Genomic DNA, 24,729 nt, shown 5'->3' on the forward strand with positions numbered 1-24,729 from the left:
TACACAAATGGGTAATTATAGGTATCAGAAGGCACCAGCATTACTTGTTCAGAGGGGAAAAAAAAATTGTCACATAGAAAGCAGTAAGCGTGTGTTTAAGTGCAGCCTGTAAAATGCTATCTTTCCAAAGGTTTTGATAAGATTGTCAAAAGCATTTAAAGAAGCAGAGTTCTCATGCTGTTGGAGGGAAAGTCTTACAGATTAATAATTAGAAAGCAATAAAAATAAACGGTCTCTCAGCAGAGAGGGATTGTCTGTGAAGTTTCTCGAGGATATTTGATGGAATTTCTACTTTTCAACCTTTCTAACAGTGAGCCAAGAAGTGGCTGAATATGCTGATAACAGAAAATTATTCAAAGCAGGGGAAATTTAGAGCTGGCTACAGGAACTTATGGAGGGCTTTTAAGGTACCCGATGTTAGATGAAAAAATGAGTGAATTTCCATCACTAGATGCTAACTGCTGTCTTAAAACCCAAAAATTATATCGATGTACATACTGATGAGCCCCAGTTTGATTATTTTTTTCAGAAAAGAGCACTTGATGCTATGGAAACTTCACAAAGCTCAGTCAATAGTAATGAAAGGAAAAAAAGATGCATTGCAATAAAATAAATAAATCTGTGATTTATCTATATATAAAATTCAGTTCTGGAAACCTCTTTTCAAAAAGGATTTAGCCAAAATGAAAATGTGTAGAGAAAAGCAGCATAATGGATCAAAGGCATCAGTATGACTTCTATGAAGTGAGAAAGTATACAAAATGATTAGACTACCAATGGAGTAGTGATAGAGTTGTTTTGTTTTTTTTTTTTTTTATTTTAAATCAAAAATCATATGAAGAATGTGGATTTGGAGTAGTGTTTTCAAATTCTCATAGAAACAGATAATCTTTCCGCGGCACTTCAATTCTATCTGAAATAAAGAAATTTGTCGTTTTTTGTTTGTTTTTTTTTCATTATTAATCAATGTATTAAGATGTGAAACTCCCAGATGAGGATCCTGCATAGGCTGAAGACATAAGTGGACCTGGGGAAATTTGGACATAATCACAAAGGATCTGTCCAATGTTGACTGTTAAACACAGTAAACCAGGCTCAACTTCCAATAAAGAAAGCCCAAAACCACAGAGTGCCAAAAGCTGGAACAGTGTATTAGGGGCAGATTGCTGAATTTTTTCTCCTCCCCTACATGCCCTCTTTCTGCTGCTGATACTGGAAAATGCAGCACCATCTGCTCTCTGATTTTGCACACTTCCACTGGAGGGAAGAGCTCCGGCCCAATGCTTGGGAACTTCATCTGAAATGTAGGAAGCCCAGCTATAACTGCCATGTTCTGGCAGCGTCCACAAAGATCATCAACATACGAAGTCCACATCTTCAGAAATTCTCCTCTAAAGTATTAGTATCAACTTCCTTTTTAAAATGGGAAGATGTCTTAAGATTCTTTTACCTTCTGTTTATCTAGTTGGTGTCAAGTGATGAAGATACAATGAGAGTATTTCTGGTTCATATTCTGTGATACAGGAAACAACTTTACTTGCCTTCCTTTACTTTATTTCACCTTTACTCTTATTCTTTCAATAGGCATATATTTATTTTTCTTTAGATAGTCTTTAAACAAGCAGAACTTTTGATTTATGTGCATTTAATATCATTGGTTTGTAACTTGTCTTATTTGCTGTTTGCACACCAGTAGGGATTATCGTCCTGTTAGAGCTTATCTACAGAGGCTGCTCTGTTTCAATTTTCTCTTTCTTTGCTTCTGTAGGTGAAAAAGTCCACAAGGGAAGGATCCAGTCAAACACACCTAGTGCCACAACCAGGCTTGTCAGTTGGAACACCTCAGGTCAGCCTCCGATTAACAGACAGTAGTTCATGTTTGAGGGAGATGGATTTAACAGATGAAATCTCCTTTGTTAACAGTGGTGCGTTTTTCTTCAGGTTAGTGCTATTTTTTTTTTAATTTTTTTTGGCTTTGTATTTGTTTCCTTACTTATTCTGTAGCTGCACCTCCAGCTCTGAGAGTTTTGAATACGCTTTTTTCCATTGACGCACACAAAGTCAGCATGGTGTGGTGTAAGGCAAAATAATACGTGTGTCTCTGTGGAAGTACACATTCCACCAGGTGTCTTACAAAGCTGGGTGTACACTTTTTTGCCTTTCCAATATAAATTTACATTCGTATGCAGGTGACCTGATTAGTGAAAGAGGGTAGGACATACTAAAGTCAGATACTAGAAATGGCACTGAAGATCCAGTCAGATACTAGAATGGCACAAGATCCAACCAAAACATAGTTGTCCTCTATCAGCACTTAAATGTGTTTGATCTGCCTGGTTTAAGTCTTAGCAGAAAGCTGAATTTGTTCCCGTTCTCAATCCAAGAAGGGAAGGGGTTTTAGAGGGGCTTATCTTGCTAAAAAGAATGGTGTTCTAGATGTACTGGAGTTGTTCAGACAGGACAGAAAATAGAAGTGTGTCTATAGAGCATCTATTCTGTCTAAAAATGTCTTTCAAAGTCCGTGTAACACATCGTGATCAGTTTTGATTGATGACATCTTGGCAATGAGGTGAACAGTGACTGACAATTAGATTTCTTGTAAAATTCTTTTCTGAACATCAGATTAACCAGTATCTTTTCATTGTTCTCGGGGTAATGAATTGAGTATTTAATTCCCTTTCATCTTGTGTCTAGTGTAGAACATCAAGGATTCATGTTACTGTGGGAAATTGCTGTATGCTGCTGAAATATGAGGTTGGCCTAATGTGGGAAGTAGAGTTATGTACGTGTCATGAAACATGACACTGCGGTGTCTCTGCATACCAGGGCAGAACACAAAGCAGTGACAGTGCTGCCAGACACGTAACTGAGTGGCTTCACTAAGTAAGCAGGAGATGGTGTGCAATTCTCAGCACTCCACTGTGTATTGTGAGGTGTAAAGGGAAATGAAGCACTGGAGAGGTGAAACAAAAGACTGCTGAGTCTCATGTTTAGGAAAGTATTGATGACTTCTTGAAGTGTCTCAAAAAAGTGTGATTCTTTCAGTTGAATGTTTGCCAAAGGAGGTGGTTCATTGTAAGAATTCATGCTTTCCTGTCAGATATTCCTCCTTAGAAGTGTACTGCTGAAGTTGGAGATAGTTGGACTGATACTGGCACGGGACATCAACTACCAAATGGAATCTTTTAAGTAGGCAAAAGCTGACGGTTTCTGTGCTCGGTCCTCAGAATGAAAGATATCTGGATCTCTAATTCTACCTGAGAGATCAATAAGCTGTAGAAAGTAATTGTCTTGTAATCCCATGTTGTTCAAAGATAGTGTGGTATCCCCATCCCGTATCATGGTTGTGTGTTTATCTAACTGGGTTGAGTTTGCATCTGCACTGCTGTTAGCTTCTAGTACTTTTCTCTCAGTGATCTGCTGCTACTGCTGAAATAGGTAGTGCTTGCTGTTATCTATCCAAGTCTAGGACAGTAAGTTATGGAATAGGACAAGCTGCAGAGGAGGAGGCCCTTAATCACTCCACCCCTATGAGGAAGAGTGGAGAGAGGTCTCTAACAGAACTGGGGGGGCAAGATGTCTGTGCATCCAAAACCTTGATTCCCTGGAGCGAATGTAATGCAGTAATACACGAGGAGTGGTTTTAAATGTGCTTTTGGCAGTCTTGTGCCTCTCCTGTGAAATCTAAGCTACTGTATGATATTATCTAGTTATGTTTCAGTGCAAAGCTACATTAGTTTTCACCTTTTCAGCAGAAGGACTCTGACATCTGATCTAAACTATAAAGTGCTTTGCAAACATACTGCTAGTCTTGGGGGGGTTCTGTCACAAGGTACTAGCAGTTCTTAAATAAATGTTATCATTGTGTAATTATATGTAATTATCAGATACGTTTTAGTGAAATGACTGTATCTGCTCAGTTATCGTATGATCTTTGTTAGAAAAGAATAAAGGTTGTTCTTGGCAATGATAATCTTTTGCTGTTTCATGAAAATGCTTGTGGTTTGTTCCTGTTCTGAGCTCAGATACCATGATATGGGTGGGTTAGAAGGGGATGAAGGGTTACGATAGAACAGTAGATGCAGAACTCTACCTTTACACCCGTGAGCCTGCTAAAAGTAATGAACCAATCACACACAGGCCTGTAAGGTCCTCCCCAGCAATAACTGTAACAGGTCTGTCATTTTCAGTCACTTTCATTTGACATTAGGGAATAGGTATACTGGGAGAAAATGAGAGTTCGAGTTGTTTAGTAATGTTTAATACTATTTATAATGTCTCTCTGCATGTGTTTTATACAGCTGACCTTAGAAAGGTGTTCTGTATAGTAAGTAGCAGCTACAGTTGCAACTATGTCTTCTAGAATGGCTTATCTTTGTATTAATGTTGAAAGAGATGCATTATGCCTCTTTACAGGCATGATATTCCTCACTGCAGAAATTTTTGATAATGCTGTTGTCATTTGAAATATGAGAAATATCAGTTGCAGTCAAGATGTGTTCTAAATCATAAGATCTGTCTTCTGCTTGTTACTTGATCTTAAGAAAATGATATTATAAAATTGGTATGTTGTTTTTTTGTTTTGAGTTTGTTTGCTTTTTGAGCAGAATAGGTAGAGTAATTGTATGTACCCATAACCCCCACTAAAACATGATGCATGTGATCTCTTGAGAATTACATTATTATAGCTGTGTGCGAAGCGGAAACGGCTAATTATGTAGTAGCAAAAACTTGGAGACAGTCTTAGAGGAAATCCCAGAAGATTAAGTGAAGAAAAAAAGAAGGGATAAGAGAGGCAGACTGGGAGGAGCAATCCTTGAGAGCAGCCCTGCAGAGAAGGACCTAGGAGTTCTGGGGGATGAGAAGCTTAACATGAGCCAGCAGTGTGCTCTTCCAGCTAGGAAAGCAAATGATATCATGGGCTCCATCAGAAGAGGGGTGGCCAGCAGGGACAGGGAGGTGATTGTCTCTCTCTACTCTATCCTCATGAGGCCCCAGCTGGAGTACTGTGTCCAGGTCTGGGGCCCCCAGTACCACAAAGACAAGGTGCTGTTAGAGAGGGTCCAGAGGAGAGCTACTAAGATGATTGAAGGGCTGGAGCAGCTCTCCTATGAAGACAGGCTGAGGGAGCTGGTCTTGTTCAGCCTGGAGGAGAGAAGGCTGTGGGCTGACCTCATTGCAGCCTTTCAGTACCTAAAGGGAGCCTATGAACAGGAGGGAAGTCAACTTTTTACAAGGGTAGATAATGGCAGGACAAAGAGAAATGGTTTTAAGTTAAAGGAGGGAAGATTTAAGTTCGATAATGAGGGGGTAGTTCTTCACCAAGACAGTGGTAAGGTACTGGAACAGGCTGCCCAGAGAGGTTGTGGGTGCTCCATCCCTGGAGGTGTAAAAAGCCAGGTTGTATGGGGTCCTGGGCAGCCTGGTCTAGTATTAAATGGGGAGGTTGGTGGCCCTGCATGTGGCAGGAGGGTTGGAGCTTGATGATCCTTGAAGTCCCTTCCAACCCAAGTCATTCTATGATGATTTTATGATTCTGTGTGCCTAGAGGTGCTAAAACTTCAGTACTTTGAGTAAGAAGTTCAAATGTATTTTATTTCAGGATACATTAAGATTTAAGTGAATACAAAGGTAGGAGGGCCTCTTACAAACAGTGCTCTTAGCCTTTCATGCTACAATTCCTTTGACAGCAAAGAATAGTGAAAGCTTTTAGGCAGGAGGCTTCCTGCAGACCAAGTGCAAGGCAAAAGATTGCTGATGGCAAGCTGAAATGGCTTTCCCAGTGCTGGCTCAGAAGTGACAGGCGCTTGCTGTCTACAGACTTTTGTCTTCATTGCCCTAATATTTTTTCCACAGAAGGGGTGCTAAAATGGGCTTTGCTACATACTGGCGTTCTTGCACGTAATGGAGCAGGCCTGGTACTGTTTTCAAGGAGGATTTATCTGTGGGAGGATACCCTGCTGTTTGTCACGTTGTTGGGCCCTGTGCATGCTCCCTAGGTGTAATAATTGATCTAAGGAGTGCTACCACATACCTTACCTTGCTGGTAATCACGGGGTGCTGTGAAATCAGTGTATGGCAGACAAACTTTGTGAAAAACACTGTGCAGATTGTGGGAGCTGAAGCACTAGAACAACCACTGCAACCATTCAGTAAACAATCTGCCTTCTCCAGTACCTTCTAGCCATCTCTTTATGTGCCAAAGATCATAAATTCCTGTTTGCAACTGCAGACACAGCTGCAACGAGATTTGCCAGCACAGATAACCTTTGTTGGCTTACTAGCATGTGCGGATTCTTTGAGACATATGTTTACATCAACCTTTTGTTCACAAAGATGCTTATATCTGGCCTGTGTTCTGCAAATGCGTTGATCCCATGCTGTGTTGTCCTCCTTAAAATTAAGGGTGGGTTTGTGTACACTTGCTGTGCCCTCTTCTTTATGAGACTGCATGTTCTAGCTGTTAATTAGCTGAGGTATGAAAACACATGTATTTGTACACTGAGAAGTTTGTGCTTACTATAAACACTTTCCCTGTTTGCTGGCTTTCCTTTTAGCAGCTGCGGTTTAAAACCAAGGCAAGCCAAAACGTACCATTATTCTCTGGCATGTGATAAGAACTTGGGTTCCTGTTGTTGCCAGAAAAAATCAAGCAGGGGGGCTGGTGTTTGTTTAGCTGACTATTTTTGTTTAGGCTTGGGGTTTTTGCAGCCTGTCATGGCAGTACATTCAGTCCCTGTCCAAAGTAATAATTTGCCTTATCACTCGGGAGCCTTGCTGCCAGGTTTACATACATACAGGATTGCAGCCAACAGACACACAGGGCTGCCTTCTGAAAGACCCAGATTCTTCGAGAAAACTGCTAAGGAAAGGAACAAAAGTCTAGAGAGAGTTTGGAGGGGAAGTGGTGAGAGCGGTTACCTTCTAGATGGCTTAGCAGCAGTCTCTGGTGCACCCTGCTCTGGCCCCTCACTGGGGACTTTTTCACTGTAAGGTCTTAGTGCTGTTTGTCCCTTTCTCTCCTTAGGTTGTGTTGAGTTAGTTTTTCCAAGCTGACTCATTTAACTTTAAAAGTACGTTTGTCTCCACCCTCCTGTGCAATCAATTCCATTCTTTCTTGCATTGTGAGATGCTGGCACTAGGAACTGTATTACATAATGAGATGTTAAGAAAAGCTTTCAGTTTTCTAAAAACACAGCCACAAAGACGTGTGATTTATGTTTCTCTCCAAGGTAGGTGACTGTGAGTGGTGAGTCAGGGTGTGGTGTCAGCTCTTCCTCAGTTCTTCTCTGCTGTCCATGTAATGACAGACACAGGAACATGTAATTATGTCGATTTTTTTCCCATGCAAGTCACCTGGGTGGATTTCAGTTTACTTTTTCAAGTATTTGCACCCTGCACAGGCTACTGATTTAGATTAGGCTTTACCCATTAGGTATCTTCCTATTTATGTCATTTTATTTCTGCCTCTGTATACGAAATTTACCTGGTGACAAATAATGGTTTGTGGGATGGAGAACATCTTGCATCTGATCCCCTGACCTTGCTACAGAAGTAGAAGTTTATTTTGGAAGCAGCAAGAATCATAAGCCAAACGTCCTGACCACTGATACGTATAAAAAGCAGCTCTTAAATGCCATAAAACATATAGGGAAAAAAACTTTTTCAGTTGATAAGCAAATTGTATTAGCTTTTCCCATTTCCTGGGACAGCACTCAGCAGCCTTAGAAACCAGAAAGGGACTACTGTAAGTTCAGTTATTGAGGAATAACCTGAATTCTCCCTGAGTGGGAAAAAAAAAATGCCTTCCTTCACATAGCTCAGGTGTTGCCCTAGCAGCCACAAGGATTATTTATTTTGTCATCTTGTTCAGTTCTTTCTTATCTGCTTTTGTGGTGATAAGGAAGTCCCTTCAGTTCATGAGGCTGGTACCTGTTAATGGTTCTTGCAGTACAGAAGGGGTTGGCAATTTGGAGGTCCTCTTCAAACAAGAAGATCAGTGACCTCTTATGGAAAAACACACCATGGATAACAAGGAACGTAAGCCTGCTTTGGAAATTGTTTTGTCTTCTGTATTTGTGTTTCAAAACCAAAACACCTGTCACTATCTCTTTTACTAGTACCTAGGGAAAAGGTGGAACCTCTGCACTGTGGCTTTACATACTTGTAGTGCAGTGAGTGAGCAGCTCCCTTTGCTATAGCTTCTTCAGCCTGTCTCCTGGTGTGCCCGGTGCATTGTTTGGCTAAGGAAGGTCATCACAGCATGCCTCGTTTCCGGTAGCTTTGCAAAGCAAGCAGTTTTCAGTCACCTGAAGCTTTGAGGTGCTCCTTCCTGTTCTGCTTCCCACTGGGGACCTTGGCCTACTTCCTGCAGGCAGGCTGCAGGAAGATCAGCATACAGAGGTCAGCAAGTTCTCAACCTGGCTTGCTTGCTGTTGCAATTTCCCGGTTCAGCTCAAATAATCATGCATGTGGACACTTTGTTCAGCACGTTGCCCTGTAGGCTGGTGGAGTTCAGCAGTGACTTCCCATTACACGCACATTTTTAATCAAATTGGTCTGCTGTCTGTCTAGTAAGAAAAAATTGGAGGTGGCAAGGTAGTGATGTCATTCAGTGCCCTTGTCATCTTGCTTGCAGGTTTGGTGTTGTAAAATTCTTCTCTTTCGTGGTCAGATTTCCTTTTTTTTTTTTTTTCTGCTATGAGGAATGGGATTTCTGAATAACTGCTTATCTGCAGATTGCACTTTCTCTCATTGGCTCCGTGCCTTTCTCCTGGTTTGAAAGTGCTGCAGTTGGAATGTGAAGGTAGTTCTGTTTCTGCACTAAAGTATTCTCTGGCATTCTGTGTGTGCAGGAAGCAGTGCAGTTCCACTAGGGATAACTCCAAAGACAAGCCACTAGGTGATTACAAAGAAATTACAAGGGCTGTCAGGTACTGACAATTTCTACTTTGTCAAGACTGCTGGAGGCAGGAGACTCAACCAGTGATTCCTCACTTCCTTTCATAGTCTCCAAGCTCGCAGAATGGAGAAGTTTTGAGTCACATGGGGAGGGATTAGTAGCTCATAAAGGTAACATTTTTATTGTCGTGCATTAGGGTTAGGACTCACCTAACTGCAATGAAACAATTACTCTGTTGGGAGCAATGCTCCTATGTTGCTATATCAATTATAGATGCTTCCTTAAAAAAAAAAAAAAAAATCCAGAAAGCATTAAATTGGAAAAAAATAAAGAAAAATAAAGATAAAATAAAAATTTGAATCAAGTGCTCATCATTCTGACAGGGCTAGTGAGCATCATACGAAGTAAGGGAAGCATCCTCTAAGCTCCTGCTAGCATTCCACTTGATTTATGTGTTTGGGTTGAACAGTGTGGATTTCTTTTTCTCCAGCTCTGTGCAGGTAGGTTCAACATTTGCAAGCTTATAGCCTTTCTCATGTTGTTCTTGATGTTTCTGATACCTAAGTAAGGACTTACACTGAACGTTTTTATTCTGTTCATTATCCACTCTTAACATTATGCAGACTGGCCTGCAGCAGAATAGGAGCATGTTTGCACAGCTTGGGCACATATGGAGTGGTTAGTTGCAAAGCTGGTGATGCATATGAGGGGTACATCTCATGTACTGTGCTGCTGGTAAGGTCGCTTGAGCCCAGCATCATTGTATCAGGCTGCACACAAACAATATTTTGTGCCTCTTGATATACATGTACCTGAATACAGAAAAGAAACACAGGACAGGCTTGAGAGAGCTGTTGTCCAGGCAAAATGGAGTCAGGCTGTGATAGACCTGGTCAGAATTGTCCTCTAGCCAGGATCTCTCTTGCTTTCATGGCAGATGTGTCTTCTAGCTCTAGACAGAGATCATGTTATTCTCACCTAGCTCACTCCATACCATTCAGTCTCTTTTGCCAAGTCTCAGCCCAGACATCACTTCCTATCACCTGTCTTGTGTGTCAGAAGGGCTCTTGGGACACTCTTGCAAAGCAGGGATTCCTTTCTGTTATGTCACGGGTCCAAGAAGAGGAGTTATTTCCAGAAGGTTTTTTGGAGGGTAACTCTGCCAGACTGCCTTCCTTGCCAACAGGGAAGGTTGTTTATCTTTCAGTCAAGTAAAAAGCCACGTTGACCAAACATGAATTGTGAGCACTGCTCCTGAGCTTTATTCAGCCTCAGCAGTTTGAAGTACCATACCATTCTGCAAACCCATCAGCCTCTCCCCTTCTTTCCAACATCATCTCAGCTGCTTCTTGGTCTTGAATTCGTGTTAATGATCTGACAAGAAACCAGCATCCCATTTGAGTAGCAAAGGGGGTTTGTTCCCCAACAAAGATAGGATTGCAAGCTATCTGGACCCTGAATATACCTCGGAAGACCCAACACATTAGATTAGCTGAGATTTGGAAAAAGCCTACATTAAAATAATGCAATAGAAGATCAGACTTCTGCTTGTTTACTTGCTTTTCCATGCTTTGGCACTTAAACTAACAGGTGCAAGGGAAGGCTCTACTGACCTGCTGTACAGCACACTTTACCCTGTTCCCACAGCACATTAGCTGGCACAGCCAGTCATTACGTGATGCTTTCACTGAAAACCCTTTAGGAACCTGCTCCCCGTCCTCCCCCTTCTCCAGGACGGAAGCCAAAAAATAATTTCTGGGCTATCCCATGGGGAGAGAGTCTTTAGAACAAGTCCAAGCGGCTGGCAGTGGGTGTGGCAGTGCTTACAAAGGAAGTTGCTGCTTAGTAGAGAGCTGTCACAGCAGCTAACCCAGGGCTCCTGGGAGCTCGGGATGTCCCGTTCTGTGGGAAATGTGCTGATGTGCTTATCTCTTGGCTCAGGTGAGGAACTCTGAGAAGCTTCTTTTACTTTCCTCCTTTTCCAGCAAGTTTGAGCAGTCTTAGTATAGGCATGGAGATGCCATCCTTGAGAGACTGGTCCTTTCCTCCTTGGAGTTGAAAGCAGTTTTCATAACGACTTTCTCAATTAGATAATGTTATGATAGAATGCATTTGAGACTGTGAAAAGTATGTACATTGACTCTGCTTTTTTTTCCTGTTCATTTCCTTACTACAGTAGTTCAGCACAGAATGCTGAGCAGAGATGTGTTCTATGCCCATTATTTAATACTTTCAGTAGAAATTATGGATTTTTTAAGAGATTTTTGAAATGGATAATTTGGACTATTTAAATTAAGGAATACTTCTATAACAAAGGACCAAACGATCACCCTTCCTCATTAATTATACCCATAGAATCCCATATTATGTGTAAAAATTTAGTGATATGAAAAACGAAAGTGATTCCCACTAGTTTGACAGCAGACAATAGAGTCTGCTATAACCCCATTATTTTCTCATATCCTATAAGTGATGTCTAAATAACTGTCTGCAGTCTGTTGCTGATATTGAGCTCTTTTACTCTGTCTTAACTGACTAAAAAGCCCAAGGAAGAATCCAGATAAACCACAAAATCAACTGATTATACATTAAAATGTGCCAGAATGTTCTCATAATTAACAGCACGTGTCTCGTTTGAAGAGAATGAATGGCGGCAGAATCTGCTCATTTATACAGTTTTAGGGTCAAAAGAAAACAAAATAAAATTCCAACATAATTTCTGCAGGTGAGAGAACCACAGCTCTTTCTAATTTGATTGCCACCTCAATTCAGTTGCTGTGGTTGCAATATAACATTTGTTTTAGCCCTTTTTTGTCCATTCTTCGTTCTAAAATTCCTCTTGGTAGAGAACTTGCCATTGTGTTTGATAATTTGTGTCAGTAGTTAGTCGTCCTCACTGTTTAAAAATGTCTCGTTTCTAGTCATAATTTGTCTATCCTTGATTTCCAGCCAATGGATCTCATTCAACTTTTGAGTGGTAGTTCAAATATTAACATTTCCTGCCTGCATACATAGTCTGTTTAATTGAAAAGCACTAAATGTGTGGGCGTTTGTTTTTGCATTCCCTTTCTGGGTTGTCTCTGAGCACTCTTCTGGTTTTCACAACTTGCTTGCGAATGGGAATTCCTGAACTGAACGGAGCCTTCATTAGCAGCAACACGAATAACAAACAGATAAAGAAAGCAGCTTTTCCATGTGGCCATCCGTGTTGATGTACACATGAATGATATTAATTTCTTCAGCAAAATATTCACTGAGAGCATGTGTGGAAATGCTGCTCTAGCATGACGTTGTATCCCCCTGATAATGCTGAGCATTCCTAATCCCAAATTTCATGCCTGTATCATTGTATTGAAGTTTGCACACAGCACGCAGACAGAACCACCAGTATCATTTTATGTTTTATTTCTGTTCATTGATAAAATTAGTAGGCGAGATAGGGCTGGATACTAGCCTTGAAAATTCAGTTAGTACTCAGTCACTTTCAGAGGGTTGCCGGTTGCCTATTCACTGAATTTTATTTTTGACAGATTAGTTGTTCTTTCTTCCCATTCCTGCTCTTTTTCCCATCTGTGCTTTTTTGGATAGGGTCTATTTAATCATCTGTCTGCTTTGTTTGGACATGAAAAGCTACGGTTTCCAAATATGGCTTTTATTTACTTGTGTCTTGCTTATTCCATATCTGCACACAAATCTTTTGGTCTACAGGAAGTTTTCCAGAGGATTTTGCAATTGTAATGCCTGTTGTTTATATGCACAGATATTTTTAAGAGAAAAATGCTTGTATCGACACAACCTTGGGTGTGTAAATGGTGGCATTAGTGGTATTTTGAAAAGTATGTTCTTTAATTTTTAGCCTGTTTAAGATGTGCTTATATCTTCGCTTTTTTGCTTTGCATTTTATGTTTCTGCAAGGGGGAAATTATTAATGTACCTTAGTAAGTACTGGAGGAATACATTGGCATTGAGCAGACCTTCTGCACCTTAAATAATTGATGATTTTATCAGACCAGGCAAGATTTTTTTTTTTTTAAATAATATTTAATTTGCGCATGACAGTGAAGTGAGCCACGGGATAACTGCTTTTCAGAAGGCAGACACAGCCACATCTCCATAAAATCCATTAACTAAATCAAGTATATTTCCAGTCTGCTGCTACTTTGCTGGTCACAATTCTCTTTTTCTGTTGCTTTCTATGCTGAGAAAGTTACTCGTTGTGCAGCAGTGTATGGAAAAGAAAGAAAGAAGAGAAAGCATTTCTATAATGATGATTGATTGGACACTTCCCTTCCAAAAGTGTGTTCATTCACTGATGACAGAACAGAAAGGTGATTATTCATCTTTAGTTCCAGCCAGTATATATTTATTTTTTTTTCTTGAATCTCGGTAATAAATCTTCAAATCAAATAGTGTGAATCCAGATGGTGCCTTGCCCAGGTGCTGAAGTGTAGTGACATGTGTTGGCATTTTGGGAAGGTCTAATCATGTTTATTACCATTTGTTATCTGTTTTCCTGAAATAGTCAAAGTACATTAGGGAATGTGGAGTCCATTGAGAGGATGCTGTGCCTGTCCTGCGACCATTTTGTGACCTACTGTGCTTACTTTATTTTCTGGAGCGTGATTTTCTGTAGGGTGAGAACTGCATGGGAATGGTGGCTTCTTTCCATTCTAAGCATCTGATGATACACAGTTGGGATGAGTCCAGGTTTAAAAGCCTCCAGTGGGGATGGAGAAGGGTATGTGGCTGTATCCTCCATATGTTTATTTGGTGGTACCACAAACAGCCACTGCAGTGAATTGTAGCTGCCAACAATTTTTGCTTTCTGAGCAAGCAGTAGGGATATAAGAATTGCATACAACTTGCAGAAGAAGTTTTGTTTTCCGTCTTTGACATGGGAAAATAAATTTAATGAGTACGTACAGTCAAATCCCAAACAAAATGTTGCATAATCCCAGGTTTCATATGTGAGAATCGTGTTTGAATTACGCAAGAGGGCAGGGGGAAGGGTAGTAATCTTTACCTATGTCCAGTGGCAAGTTAGCTTTGGCATAAAAACATCTGCAGAAGGAAATGGAATTGTTTGGAGATAAGATCGCAGTGTTCTGACAGCTTTTATCTGCTTACTGTGTGCCACAAATACATTGCTTGTGGTCTGAATGAATGGCACATGAATGGCACAGGTGAAGTAGTAAGGAATTCTGTGCTGTTTCAGCACGGTGACAGATTCAGAGGGAACTGATGTAGGGTGATGAGCACTTGTAGGCTTCTTCCTGCTGTTTGAGGTGCAGGTAGCACTGATGTCACGAGTGGTTGGCCTTTGTGCCCCAAAATACTTCTTAACGTTTCATCCCTTTGATATTGAGAACCTTTTATACTTGTAGCTCCTCCAGAAAGAGGAGCTCTCCACTCCTGGGAAACCAGCAGCGCTACCAAAAGTCCGTCAGATGCATTTTTCATTTTTTGGTCTCCTTGTTTTTAGTGGGTATTGAAATTGCATGCCTGAGGGTGTGCAGGGAACGGTGTGCTACTTTGTCATGATGTTTTCATCAATATTGAAAGTGCAATTAAGGAAAAAGAGGATAAAACAGGAAGCCCATCAAGGGGACCTCAAAAGAAGAGAACAGGAATGGGAAGTTGATTTGACAGTGTTGATGGCATAGGGTGCGCTGAACAATGTCAGTGTTTTCCCAAGGCATCTGGTTTGTCTTAGCACAGTGCTGGCAACTGACTGTCACTGATGCTAATTCATAAATTAATATTTCTGGTTATTATAATGCCTCTTTTTGCTAGTGATTTTTTTGTTGTGGATGTTATTTTTAAGTTCATTTATACAAGCAAGTTACATGGAAGGTGAAACAAAATAGCTAGGAAATAAACTGAGAGCACAGCAGCTATTAGAGTTATCCCACTTGAATTTGCTCAGCAAGCTGCTCCAGAGAACCTGCTTCCTTCTCTACTCCCTGGGTCTTTCATTAAATGTTTTTCTTTTTTTTTTTTTTAAATTAGCATTCTCATGGTAGCATTCAGTTTACAGAAGCGTAATAAACTTCTGTAAACTGTGAGTGTATAAAAAAAGGCTGGCCAGGAAGGGAGTAATTTGATTTATCATCAAACTGTGAAACAGTACAAGGTGCTTTTGTTTTACACTGAAGCACTTTTGTCTATCGGAGCAGAATCTTTCTTGCGTGATTTTAGTTGTTTAAGCACGCTTACAGCACATTTAATTTAACAGGAAGTCATGAAGATATTCATTTAATTGACACAGATAAGAGCAGGCCAGATCTCTGATGGCAGAGTGCTTTATCAGCATTGCTGACTTTCCAGAAAAAAAAGGGGCCCTTTGCTGTGCTTGGCATGACTGTGCTGCAGCAGAACAGGCTTGTGCTGAGGCAGTGGGCAGAAGCATTACTAATGCACTTCTCCCAGTGAGCCTGCTGACAGAAGCAAATATTAAACAGTTCAGCATACTGAAGCAGAGCCACTTCTCAATTGACCTCCGTGTTTCTACTCCATGCCCTGCTTTCTGAGGCTGCAGCTACCTGCTGCTTTTCCATTGAAGATACAGAACGCTCCTGCCTCCTGCTGAGAAAGGACAAGATCTGTTAGACATCCCTGCAAAATGTCCTTCTGTTAATCTGAGAATGCCTGCAGTTTCTCTGGAAAGCTGCTGTGGCTCTCGCATCGTTCTCATGACCTACATCTGTATGGAAATCATAAATGTCCAGGTACTAAGCTCTTGTCACAGCTTTCCCCCAAACCAGTGTCAGTCCTCCATGGTCTGGTATTGGAGGTGGGTGTGGTTTTTAATATGGACTTGAATTTCAGAAAATTGGTGTGTCTGGTTGGTATAGGAATTAACCACTGGATTTTTACCACTTAAAATGGTGAAAGGCTCCATTCTCTTGTCCCTCCTCATCAGTTTGGGATTCTCCCGAATACTGATACTGATAAAGTAACATTGTTCAGCAGCAGAAGTGTGTGTTTGATGCTAGAGCAAGTTGAAGGTGATTCCTTGGATTTTTTTTGGGTAGAGGAAGTTCAAAGGTAAAACATAAAACATTGGGTGTGCCCCTTTAGAATCCATTAAACATTGCAGTGCAAGACCTTGCAGATTTTTTGCTGTGTGTTTTCCAAGGCTGCTACGTCACCGAGGAGCTGGAATGTGGCACACCATTGAGGAGTGTTCCACTAATTTCTACCAGGCAAAATGGTTTGATTCATTGACTCAGAGCAGTATTTGGTCAGCAGCCACTGATCCTTAAGAGACAGTAGTTCTTGAGGCTCTCCCGCAGGGAACATCAATAATGTAAGTTCTGCTTCTACAGTGCTACCATTTAATTTCAAATGGTAAAGGAAGCATTCTCATACAGTGAAGGAGCGTGTGCCGGCAGAGCAGCTCAAAGAGACAATTGCTGCTTTGGGCAGTGGGAGAGTAGGAATAACCTAAACTGTTGTAACGTTCGTATCGTGAGATCAAGCAACTTATCCCGCACTGGGGTACGGCAGCCACCGGGAGCTTGACCCCCCGGCACGCGTTCCTACGAGCATGCAGGGCTGGGGCGAGGCCCGTCCCGCCGGCAGCTCTCCCACCCACGCCGCAATGCAGCGGCGTTTCCAGGCCCCGGTCCTTCACGCGGGCCTCGCCTCGCCTCCTCCGGCGCGGTGCCACCTATGGGCAGGCCCGGCGGCGAGCGGGGGCCGGGCCGGGCCCCTCCGCAGCGGGGCGGGCCTCGGGAGCGCCAACCCGCGGCCGGCGGCCCCTCGCCCCTCCCCGGGGCCGGGCCGAGCCGCCGGCTCCCCGCGGCCAGGCGCTGCGGGCGGGCGCGGCCGGCAGAGCGGCAGTGGAGCAGCCCCATGGCCAGCATGGCCTGCGAAGTCATGCCCCTGCAGAGGTACGTGTCTGGCCGGCTGCGGGGGGAGCCGGCCGTGCCGAATGAGTGGCTGTGTGAGGGAGGCGCCGGGGGGAGCGCGTAACGACGAGGGGCTGCGGGTGTGGGAGGCTCGGCGTGCCCGCGGCTCGCCCCGTGCTTGCGGCTCTCCCCGTGGGGCTGCGCGGGGTTGGGCGGTCTGGCCCGCAGGAGCTCCGGGGCGCGAACCCTTGGGGTTGTCGCACACGTAGCGCGCGGTCCGTCCGCGCCTCGAAAACACGGCAGAGAGGTTCGGTTTTTGGAAGAAGGCTGTTTTGTTTCCCCGGCGCTGGGACACGCCTTCCTTCAGCACCAGCTGTGAGCGCGGAGCTGCGCTGTGCGTGTGCCGGGCGGGAACGAATGGCTGCGGAGAGGTGCTGGCACGGCAGCGCCCGGAGCCGCCCCAGGGCCGGGGCAGCGTTTGCCGGGCTTCAGCGAGACCCTGCGTGGATTGCGATGCATCTTTTGATTCTCAGCGTCACGCACGCCTCCCTGTTGCCGGGCGAACGCCGATCTCTCCGCAGGTTGCAAAGCGGTCCGTAAGTGCTTCGGCACGCCTTTTCAGCACCACGGCCGTACCGCTTCAGCAGAGCCGTGAAGTTGCTGTTTACTCGTAAAATAACAGCTGGAATTGCTGCCCAATCTGTTGTTATCTTGGTGTCCTCTGCAGATGGATGTGGGGAAAGTCTGTTGTGCGGGAATGCTGTTGCAGAGTTCGTTCCCTGTTGATGACTACAGGGAAACAGAAGTACAGTTTAAATGTCTTAAAGAAGCAGTCATAGCCCATCGTGCCTATTTGCAGGGCCAGCTCACATCATACTTTTAACTATTTTGGCTACTGTACACAGAGGCAGAACAAGTGTTTGTTACCGTGCTCCCAAATGCGTGTATTCAGTCCAGGGGGAGATAAGTTTCCCAAGACAGTCTTAATTAAACACTTTGGGGTTTGTTGTTGCCAGAGTTAACCCTTGATCAATTAGAAGTGCATGCTGCTTCAAAACTGAATATTTGTGTTGACTCCCATTAAAACCTAATCATGGTTCAGAGTTATCATGATTTTGCAGCTAAAAAGAAATAGTGTATGTGCAGTGTAGTATACTAATATAGTATATTAGTGTATGTACACTGTACTTCCAACAGCTAATTTTTATTTATTTATTTATTTATTTATTTATTTTGAGGTGAAGCACAGGCTGCTGGAATCCCTTTCCAGCAGTATTCTGCAGGTTGTACATTTCCCCATTCTTTCTCTTAGAACATTGTCTCCTCCTTGTTGAGTGCATTTTTTTGCTGTTGAGGAGGCTCTTGCTCTGGGGCTTTTTCTCTGCTTCAGGAAGGCAGATCCTTGGCAGTCTGTATGGTTCTTTGAGACAGGTAGAGCTGCTGCTGCACTGACAGCTGGCTGTGCACAGTGCCCACTGCTTGGCTCCTAAGCAGATCTACCACGTTATCTGTAAGCTGTGAGTCTGCCTACCTGAATGTCACATCATGTGCTTGTATAGAGACATATGCACTATACTGTGTCATTTTATTCTTTATATAGATGTCTGTGGAATGGCACATGAAGGGACAGTGTAGCCAGCTGCGAGGGAGTGACAATAGGGCTTCAGGGTTGTGTTGTATTGCACAGGAAAAGGCAGAAGGTCAAATGTATTGAACCCTTTCCTGAAATAGGTACTGTGTTGCCTAAGCACTGTAAAAGGCACCTTAAATTGCACTCTGAGTTCCCAATTATCCAATAACCTCTCCACAAGCAATTGTCTCTTTTTTTACAAATAGATTATTGTGTTATCTGAATGGCAGGTAGCCCTGTTTAATAACCTGGATTCCTAGTTAGAGCATTAGTAACACTGTTAATGTGTATTTGAGTTCATTTACTCTAGCTCAGTGTGTTGCAGGTTTAACAAAAGCCGTGTGAAGCTGAAACCTGTGGCTGCCTTTAAAAGTTGCATCTGTCAGTTTCTGTAGGAGATAAGAATCCAGGTACATGCTCAGGCCTTGCTTGTGTCCAGTGGTTCTCTTGCTTTGCACTTTGCTCAAATTGATGGCTAGGAAAAATGAAACCATTGCAAACGTTTTTATATTTTGCATCTGATAGAAGTAGGGGAGTGTGCCTGGTCTGCTTCTCGTTTGTACAACAGCAGTTGTCTGCATGGGCTGCCTCGTATGCAGCCAGTGTTGGGGTTGTGGAATTCACCAAAGTGCTTTGTTTCCTTGGGCTCTTTCACAAATACAGAATATTTTAGCCTGAGAACACATCTCTGTTCTGCTGCACTTTCTTTCATTTTGTAGTGCAGGCTGTATTCTTTCAAACAGGTTAGGGAATATGTCTGCGTATAAAGCTGTGTTGTAAATAAGTCTGAGCCTTTGGACTTTGTTATCACTTTCTTTCCAACGTACTTGGAGTGTTTTACAAACACCGTTGAAGTATGTTCTGGGATATCCCCTGCTGAGAGTGGAGGGAACTTGTCAGGTGTGTTTGCTTGGTTTTCTGGTGGTATAATTAAGAGAAATTCAGTCCGGTTGTTCTCTTCTTCCTGAATGAAGATAGTAGCCATAGCCTCTGACAAAATGCTGCATAAATTTTTGGCTTTCCAGTCTGACCTTTAATCAGTTGGGTTCTGTCTTTTCTCAGCTCTGACTTGGCTGTGTGTAGAAGCCTGTGGGTTTTCCTGGCACCGCCAGATGGGTGGTGGAGGGGCATCTGGCTGAAAAAAGGAAAACGGACGTGGAAATTTTTTTGGTGTTTGCTTCTATGGTGCCCACTCAATTAAGCAAGAAAATGCAAACATTTGCTGAAAAAAATGAGCTGCTGGATAACTTTATTTGAGGCCTGAGAGCTTTTTGCAAATAGTGTTGAAACAGAAATCACTGGTTACCCAGTAACAGTTCTTAAGCATTATAATGCAGCAGGTATGCATGCATTATGCATTTTTACACTTAAATTCTGAGAAAAGGTGAGGCTTTGGCTGGTGCGCACCTTCTGCCTCTTTCTGACCCATTTTCTAGTTTTATCCTATTGAGGACTGTTGCCAAACCACAAGAAGAAGAAAAGATGCTGCCCTGTCTTTCATAATAAGCCCCAACTAGTTTAAGAAGTAAAACAATAAAAGCAAGCTGTTTAACATTGACGTCATTTTGTAAAAGATAAACATATTTGCAATCCAGGAGGATAGTGAGTAGAAAATAATTATACAAAATTACGCTGTCAGGCATTGCTGTGGATTCAGATATGTTAATATAAATTTAAAATCAGTCTCTTGCTTGCAGTGGCATTTATGAGCAACAAGTTCTGCCCATTTCATCTTGCCCTGGGATGGGCCTGTACTTCCCTGGTGTTGCTTCAGAGTGAGATAGTGTGTCACATGTCTTCAGTCCATTCTTTTTCAGTTCAGGCTGTGTGCCTCAAATTCATTCTCCCCTCACATACAGACTGCTCAGTTATACCTCTGGATAATATATTGTATTGCCAACGCAAATGGCTGTAGCGCGTGTTAGCTGTGGCATACAGAATAAGTAGAACATACTCCTCAGATCTGTGAGTGCTCTTTCATGTTCACCTCAGCTTGTCTTTATAATATTGGCATGTCGAATGCCAGATAAAACATGACATGGAAGCTCATGCTTTTTGCAAGGCTAAGAGGTCGTTTTCCACTGCTCTGCAGTCACGTTGCTGTACTGTGATCTTGCTGTGACCTCTCAACTTGGTTGAGAAGCCTGATGAATAAACTGCTGAGGGGAAGGTAGAACGATCCTTTGAAGATCAATATTTAGGCAATATTTTAAGGCATTTTGCAGAGCATGTGAATTAAGAATGAATAAGCCAAACTATAAGCCTATGATTTGACATTTGGCATTTGAGTAACTTAAGTTTAAGCTGGTACTTCAGCATGACCTTAACTTAAGCATGGTTGGATATAAATGTAACTGCTGGAAGACTGGAGATAAATACCAAAAATGATACGTTATATTTTTGACCGTAACAGTTAGTCGTCAGAGAAAATGAAAATGTTTGCATGGCAATGGCTGTCACAGGGAAATGGCTATACACATTTCTTAGTGCTATCCCATGGTTACTGTATACTGCATTTCTCCTCCCTCACCTTCTGTGATAGGGTGGCATTGCTCAACAATTGATGGTGAGTGCTGCTTTTAATGATGACTGTTGTGTCACTGCAGTGTTATCAAATTTGATTAAATTTATGGTTGTTCTCTCATTAGAAATGATCTTATTCTTCGTTTGCGTGACATAAAGCAAGTGCTGAGGCATATGCAGCAAGTAGCTTATATTCCCTTCTATTTCCTGTGTGCAGAAACATTACCTTTTACCCGCTGTTGTAAAGCACAAACTATGCATAAGTCACTCTAATGAAAAATATACGCAGTAAATGTTCGTGACACATTCAATCCTGGATTTGTCACTAGCTTGAAATAACTTTTATGGAAAAGTAACTTGGGGGAGAAAGAGAAATGTTCAAGACTGCATGAATAAGCGGAGGTGTTCAGCAGAATATACTTCTGTGACCTCAAAATTGGGAGGTCTTTGAAGTTGTTTTTAGTGTTGTTAATGGTAAATATCAAAATCAGTAAATACATAATGCTGTTAAAATCCCTCACAATTGCAAAAATGGCATTTTGATGCCAGGTGGCATGGTGGTTTTGAGTGGTAAGAAGAGGACAAAAAGTTTTGAGTTGTAGTAAGTGACCCAAGTTAAGCCTTCCTTCTCCTCCTTTCAGAAGCTGCGTTGTCTTCTGAGATGGTTAGTAATTTAACATCACTGAATTTTCAGTGGCCTTTTGATTGATTACCTTAAAATTAGAAGCAGCAATCAAATTGCCTGAGAAAAGTACTCTCACTACAAAATAATTAACTTCTTTTGAACTCCAGAATTGTTGTAGTGCAGTAGAAAGAACCATTCCTTTATCTAACTTTTGAGGACAGAACAAATAGAGCCTATGGTGGGGCTGTAGGAAAACATGACCTTGGCTGAGCAGCATGACCCTGCCAGTGTCTTGGTCCTTCATCTCTGGTGCAAAATGTTGACATTTGAGTCAAAGTACATTTTCAGGACTGTAAAAGTCTGTCTTTTTAATTTAACTATATGTCCCATGTAACTTTTGAAAAGAAATGCAGGGTAGGAAAGCAGTGTTTGCTTTACAATAAGAGTAGTGTAGTGCCAGGAAACGAGGATGGAAGAACTGCTGAGAATTAGTAGCAAGTAAAATAAAGCTATTAAAACCTTGAAGGAGTGGGGGGGAACATTCGACAATCTAGTTGTTTATAAAAAGTCAATAAAGCCCTCTCTAAAATCTGTATTTGTGAAGCTGCATGAGTGATGGGGTGATGGCGGTGGGAAAGGGAGGGGAGGAAGTCCACTCGTTTAACTGTTAGGCTTCACCAAAGCTTTCCTATTTCCTACTTTAGAGACAGAAAGGATGCCTTGCATAAATGCTGTCAAATACACAGGCCTTAAAAGCCTAAGATGAGCTAAGCAAACTGAAGGATGATACTGGCATTCTTTCCAGTCTGACAAACTTTTCTGTTAGCTCACTGGGGATCACAAACATAACAGTATTACTCCATTAGCAGTAAAATAAACTCTGAAAGAAAGTAAATTCTATTTTCTTTTTCAATGTAGAAGGATTGATATTTTTTTTTACTACTTTTTTTTTTTTTTTTTTTTTAGCAAGAAAGGAGGGCTTTTAGGTATCCATGGGAGTGTGAGAAATTGATCTCCCATGTACTGCATGAAAGAGCAATGCATTTTGGTTTAATCCCTTCACTTAGAGGAGCTGTATTTATGTCTGAGAAGAAGGCGACAGCTATATTTGGCATTCACCTGCCTGGCCAACTTAGTGCTAGTAGTTGATAAAGTAGCTGACATATTTCTTTTCAAATTATTTTATCCTTTCTCAAATGTATTCAATGACTTCTGACCATAAAACACATGTTTTTAAAACAAATAACTTCTATAAACCTGCTTGTCAAATGTATCAGTTCTTCACCAGACAAGGTAGATATTCAGACCATATAGGAGGTGCACTTCTGAAATGACTGGAACGGACTGCCCAGGGAGGTGGTGGAGTCACCGACCCTGGGGGTGTTCAAGGAAAGACTGGATGTTGTGTTGAGGGACATGGTTTAGTAGGAGCTATTGGGAATAGGTGAACGGTTGGACTGGGTGATCTTTTAGGTCTTTTCCAACCTTGGTGATTCTATGATTCTATGATTCTATGACTTGCATCCTCCTTACTGTGGACAACTGACTTGGTTTTACCAGGTCAGATATTAAGTATTTCTTTCTGCAAAGGTAACCAAAGGTGAATTATACAGCCTAAGTAACGTGCAGGTGAATGCAGAGTATAACTTAATGACTTGGCATTTTTTCTTGAAAGGACACAGTAAGTGTTGGAAAGGTCTACATAGTAGTATGCTAATAAATCCCCTTTAGTACAAGGTGCATTAAAAATGAGCAAGCAGTTGTTTCATTGTTGGTTTATTTTAATCAGCACTGCATGAGTGATGATGAGTAAGAATCCTGCGAGGAAGATTTTAAACCAATTTCTAGGCCTGTTTATTGCATAATATCAACAGATGATCATTTATGATTCATATCTTATACATTCTTGGTTGCTTGCTTGTCTCTTATATCACAAACCATGTGATTAGATATACACAGATTTAAAACCTTTCACACACATTTATTCATTTTTTTCACTGAACTTAGCTGTGCTTGTGTGTATAACATAAGTACATCTATGTATTATCTTACAACATTAACATTTAATTACTTCATAAAGTACATTAATCAAAATAGAATCCTTGTGCAGGCTGTGATTGAGTAGGGCCTACTGATCTAACATCTAATTGGAGGGATTCTGATTGTGGAATAGCTGGTTAAAATGTTCATAATTTTCACAGCTCTAATCTTCCAGTTTGCATAGAGGAGTTGCCTAAGGAATATGAAGTTAGGGAAGGATGCTTTGCTTAGGGTGATTGAGGTGGAGGAAATGGATAACCTGCTTTGCTCGGATGTGAAAGGTCTTTTCAAGTCAATATTTTCTTTGTTTTTCTCAAAAATCTGTATGTTGCTGATTTCATCCTGGATGCAGCTACATATCTGCTGCGTGTATAAAACTGTAAAGCACTACAGTTTCTCTCCCCCTCTCAGTTTCTCTCCCAGCCCTTAGCTAATGTTCGTAAGATATTTATTGTTCCTCAGTTTCGTTTGCATGGATAATGATTTTTGTTTAGCTCCAAAATAACTAAACTTGTGGAACAGTGATCATTCTTCCAGTGGTGGAAGAGGAAGGAAGGGCAAGAGGTTTCTGAGTCCCTGCTGAATGCTACTGCCACATCTGATCTGTTATGCAACTAGTTCAGAGTATGACTATAAGGAAGTTGTTCGGGCTTTTTCAGTATCATTGTGCTTCTGTGACCTGCACGTTAATTACAAACCAGGAGATGTGGAAGGGTTTTTACGTTGGTAAAGGTGGATTTGACAACTACTACTTGTACGTGAAACAGTGTTTTCTGTGGTCGCTGGGAGTTGTATGGATAGGTAAAAATCCTGATGGCTCTGGAGACTTTTCTCCAGATATGCCTTATTTTTCATGTTGTACGGGCACCAGTGGGACTTGCATGCATTCAGATCACAAGGACAGCCATCGCCTTAAGTTTAGCAAAACACTTCCCAGCAACTTTGTGAGTTGAAAGTAGCTTTAAAAAAAAAAATGCTTTTTATATTCTTTTTTTGCTAAATTAAGAGATCAGCTTATGCATATAAGTTGAGAGAGTGCAAGCCATCAAGGGAGAGAGCCTGGCTCTGGAAGAGGCTTCTATGTGTGTCCATGTCATCTTCTGGAAGGCAGCCCTGTGGTGTATTTACATGTTCTCTTCCCTTCTCCACAGCAGTC

The 24,729-nt window shown here is 41.9% G+C and overlaps 1 protein-coding gene across 20 annotated transcripts in view; it reads left to right on the forward strand.

The window, feature by feature from the left end:
* Positions 1-24,729, forward strand: part of FAM13A (family with sequence similarity 13 member A) — a 115,281-nt gene that overhangs the window by 41,517 nt on the left and 49,035 nt on the right. For 14 of the 20 annotated variants that reach the window (XM_052682689.1, XM_052682694.1, XM_052682690.1 and 11 more), the window contains one exon: positions 1,769-1,941. In XM_052682689.1, the coding sequence (XP_052538649.1) occupies positions 1,769-1,941 (173 nt within the window). Of the gene's footprint in view, positions 1-1,768; positions 1,942-10,762; positions 10,844-16,687; positions 16,798-24,729 lie in introns of those variants that run through there. The other 6 variants (XM_052682707.1, XM_052682709.1, XM_052682704.1 and 3 more) reach the window with 4 other exon arrangements.

The sequence above is a fragment of the Tympanuchus pallidicinctus genome, unplaced genomic scaffold (assembly GCF_026119805.1).
Source record: "Tympanuchus pallidicinctus isolate F22 unplaced genomic scaffold, pur_lepc_1.0 scaffold2, whole genome shotgun sequence".
In the NCBI taxonomy this organism is placed as follows: domain Eukaryota; kingdom Metazoa; phylum Chordata; class Aves; order Galliformes; family Phasianidae; genus Tympanuchus; species Tympanuchus pallidicinctus.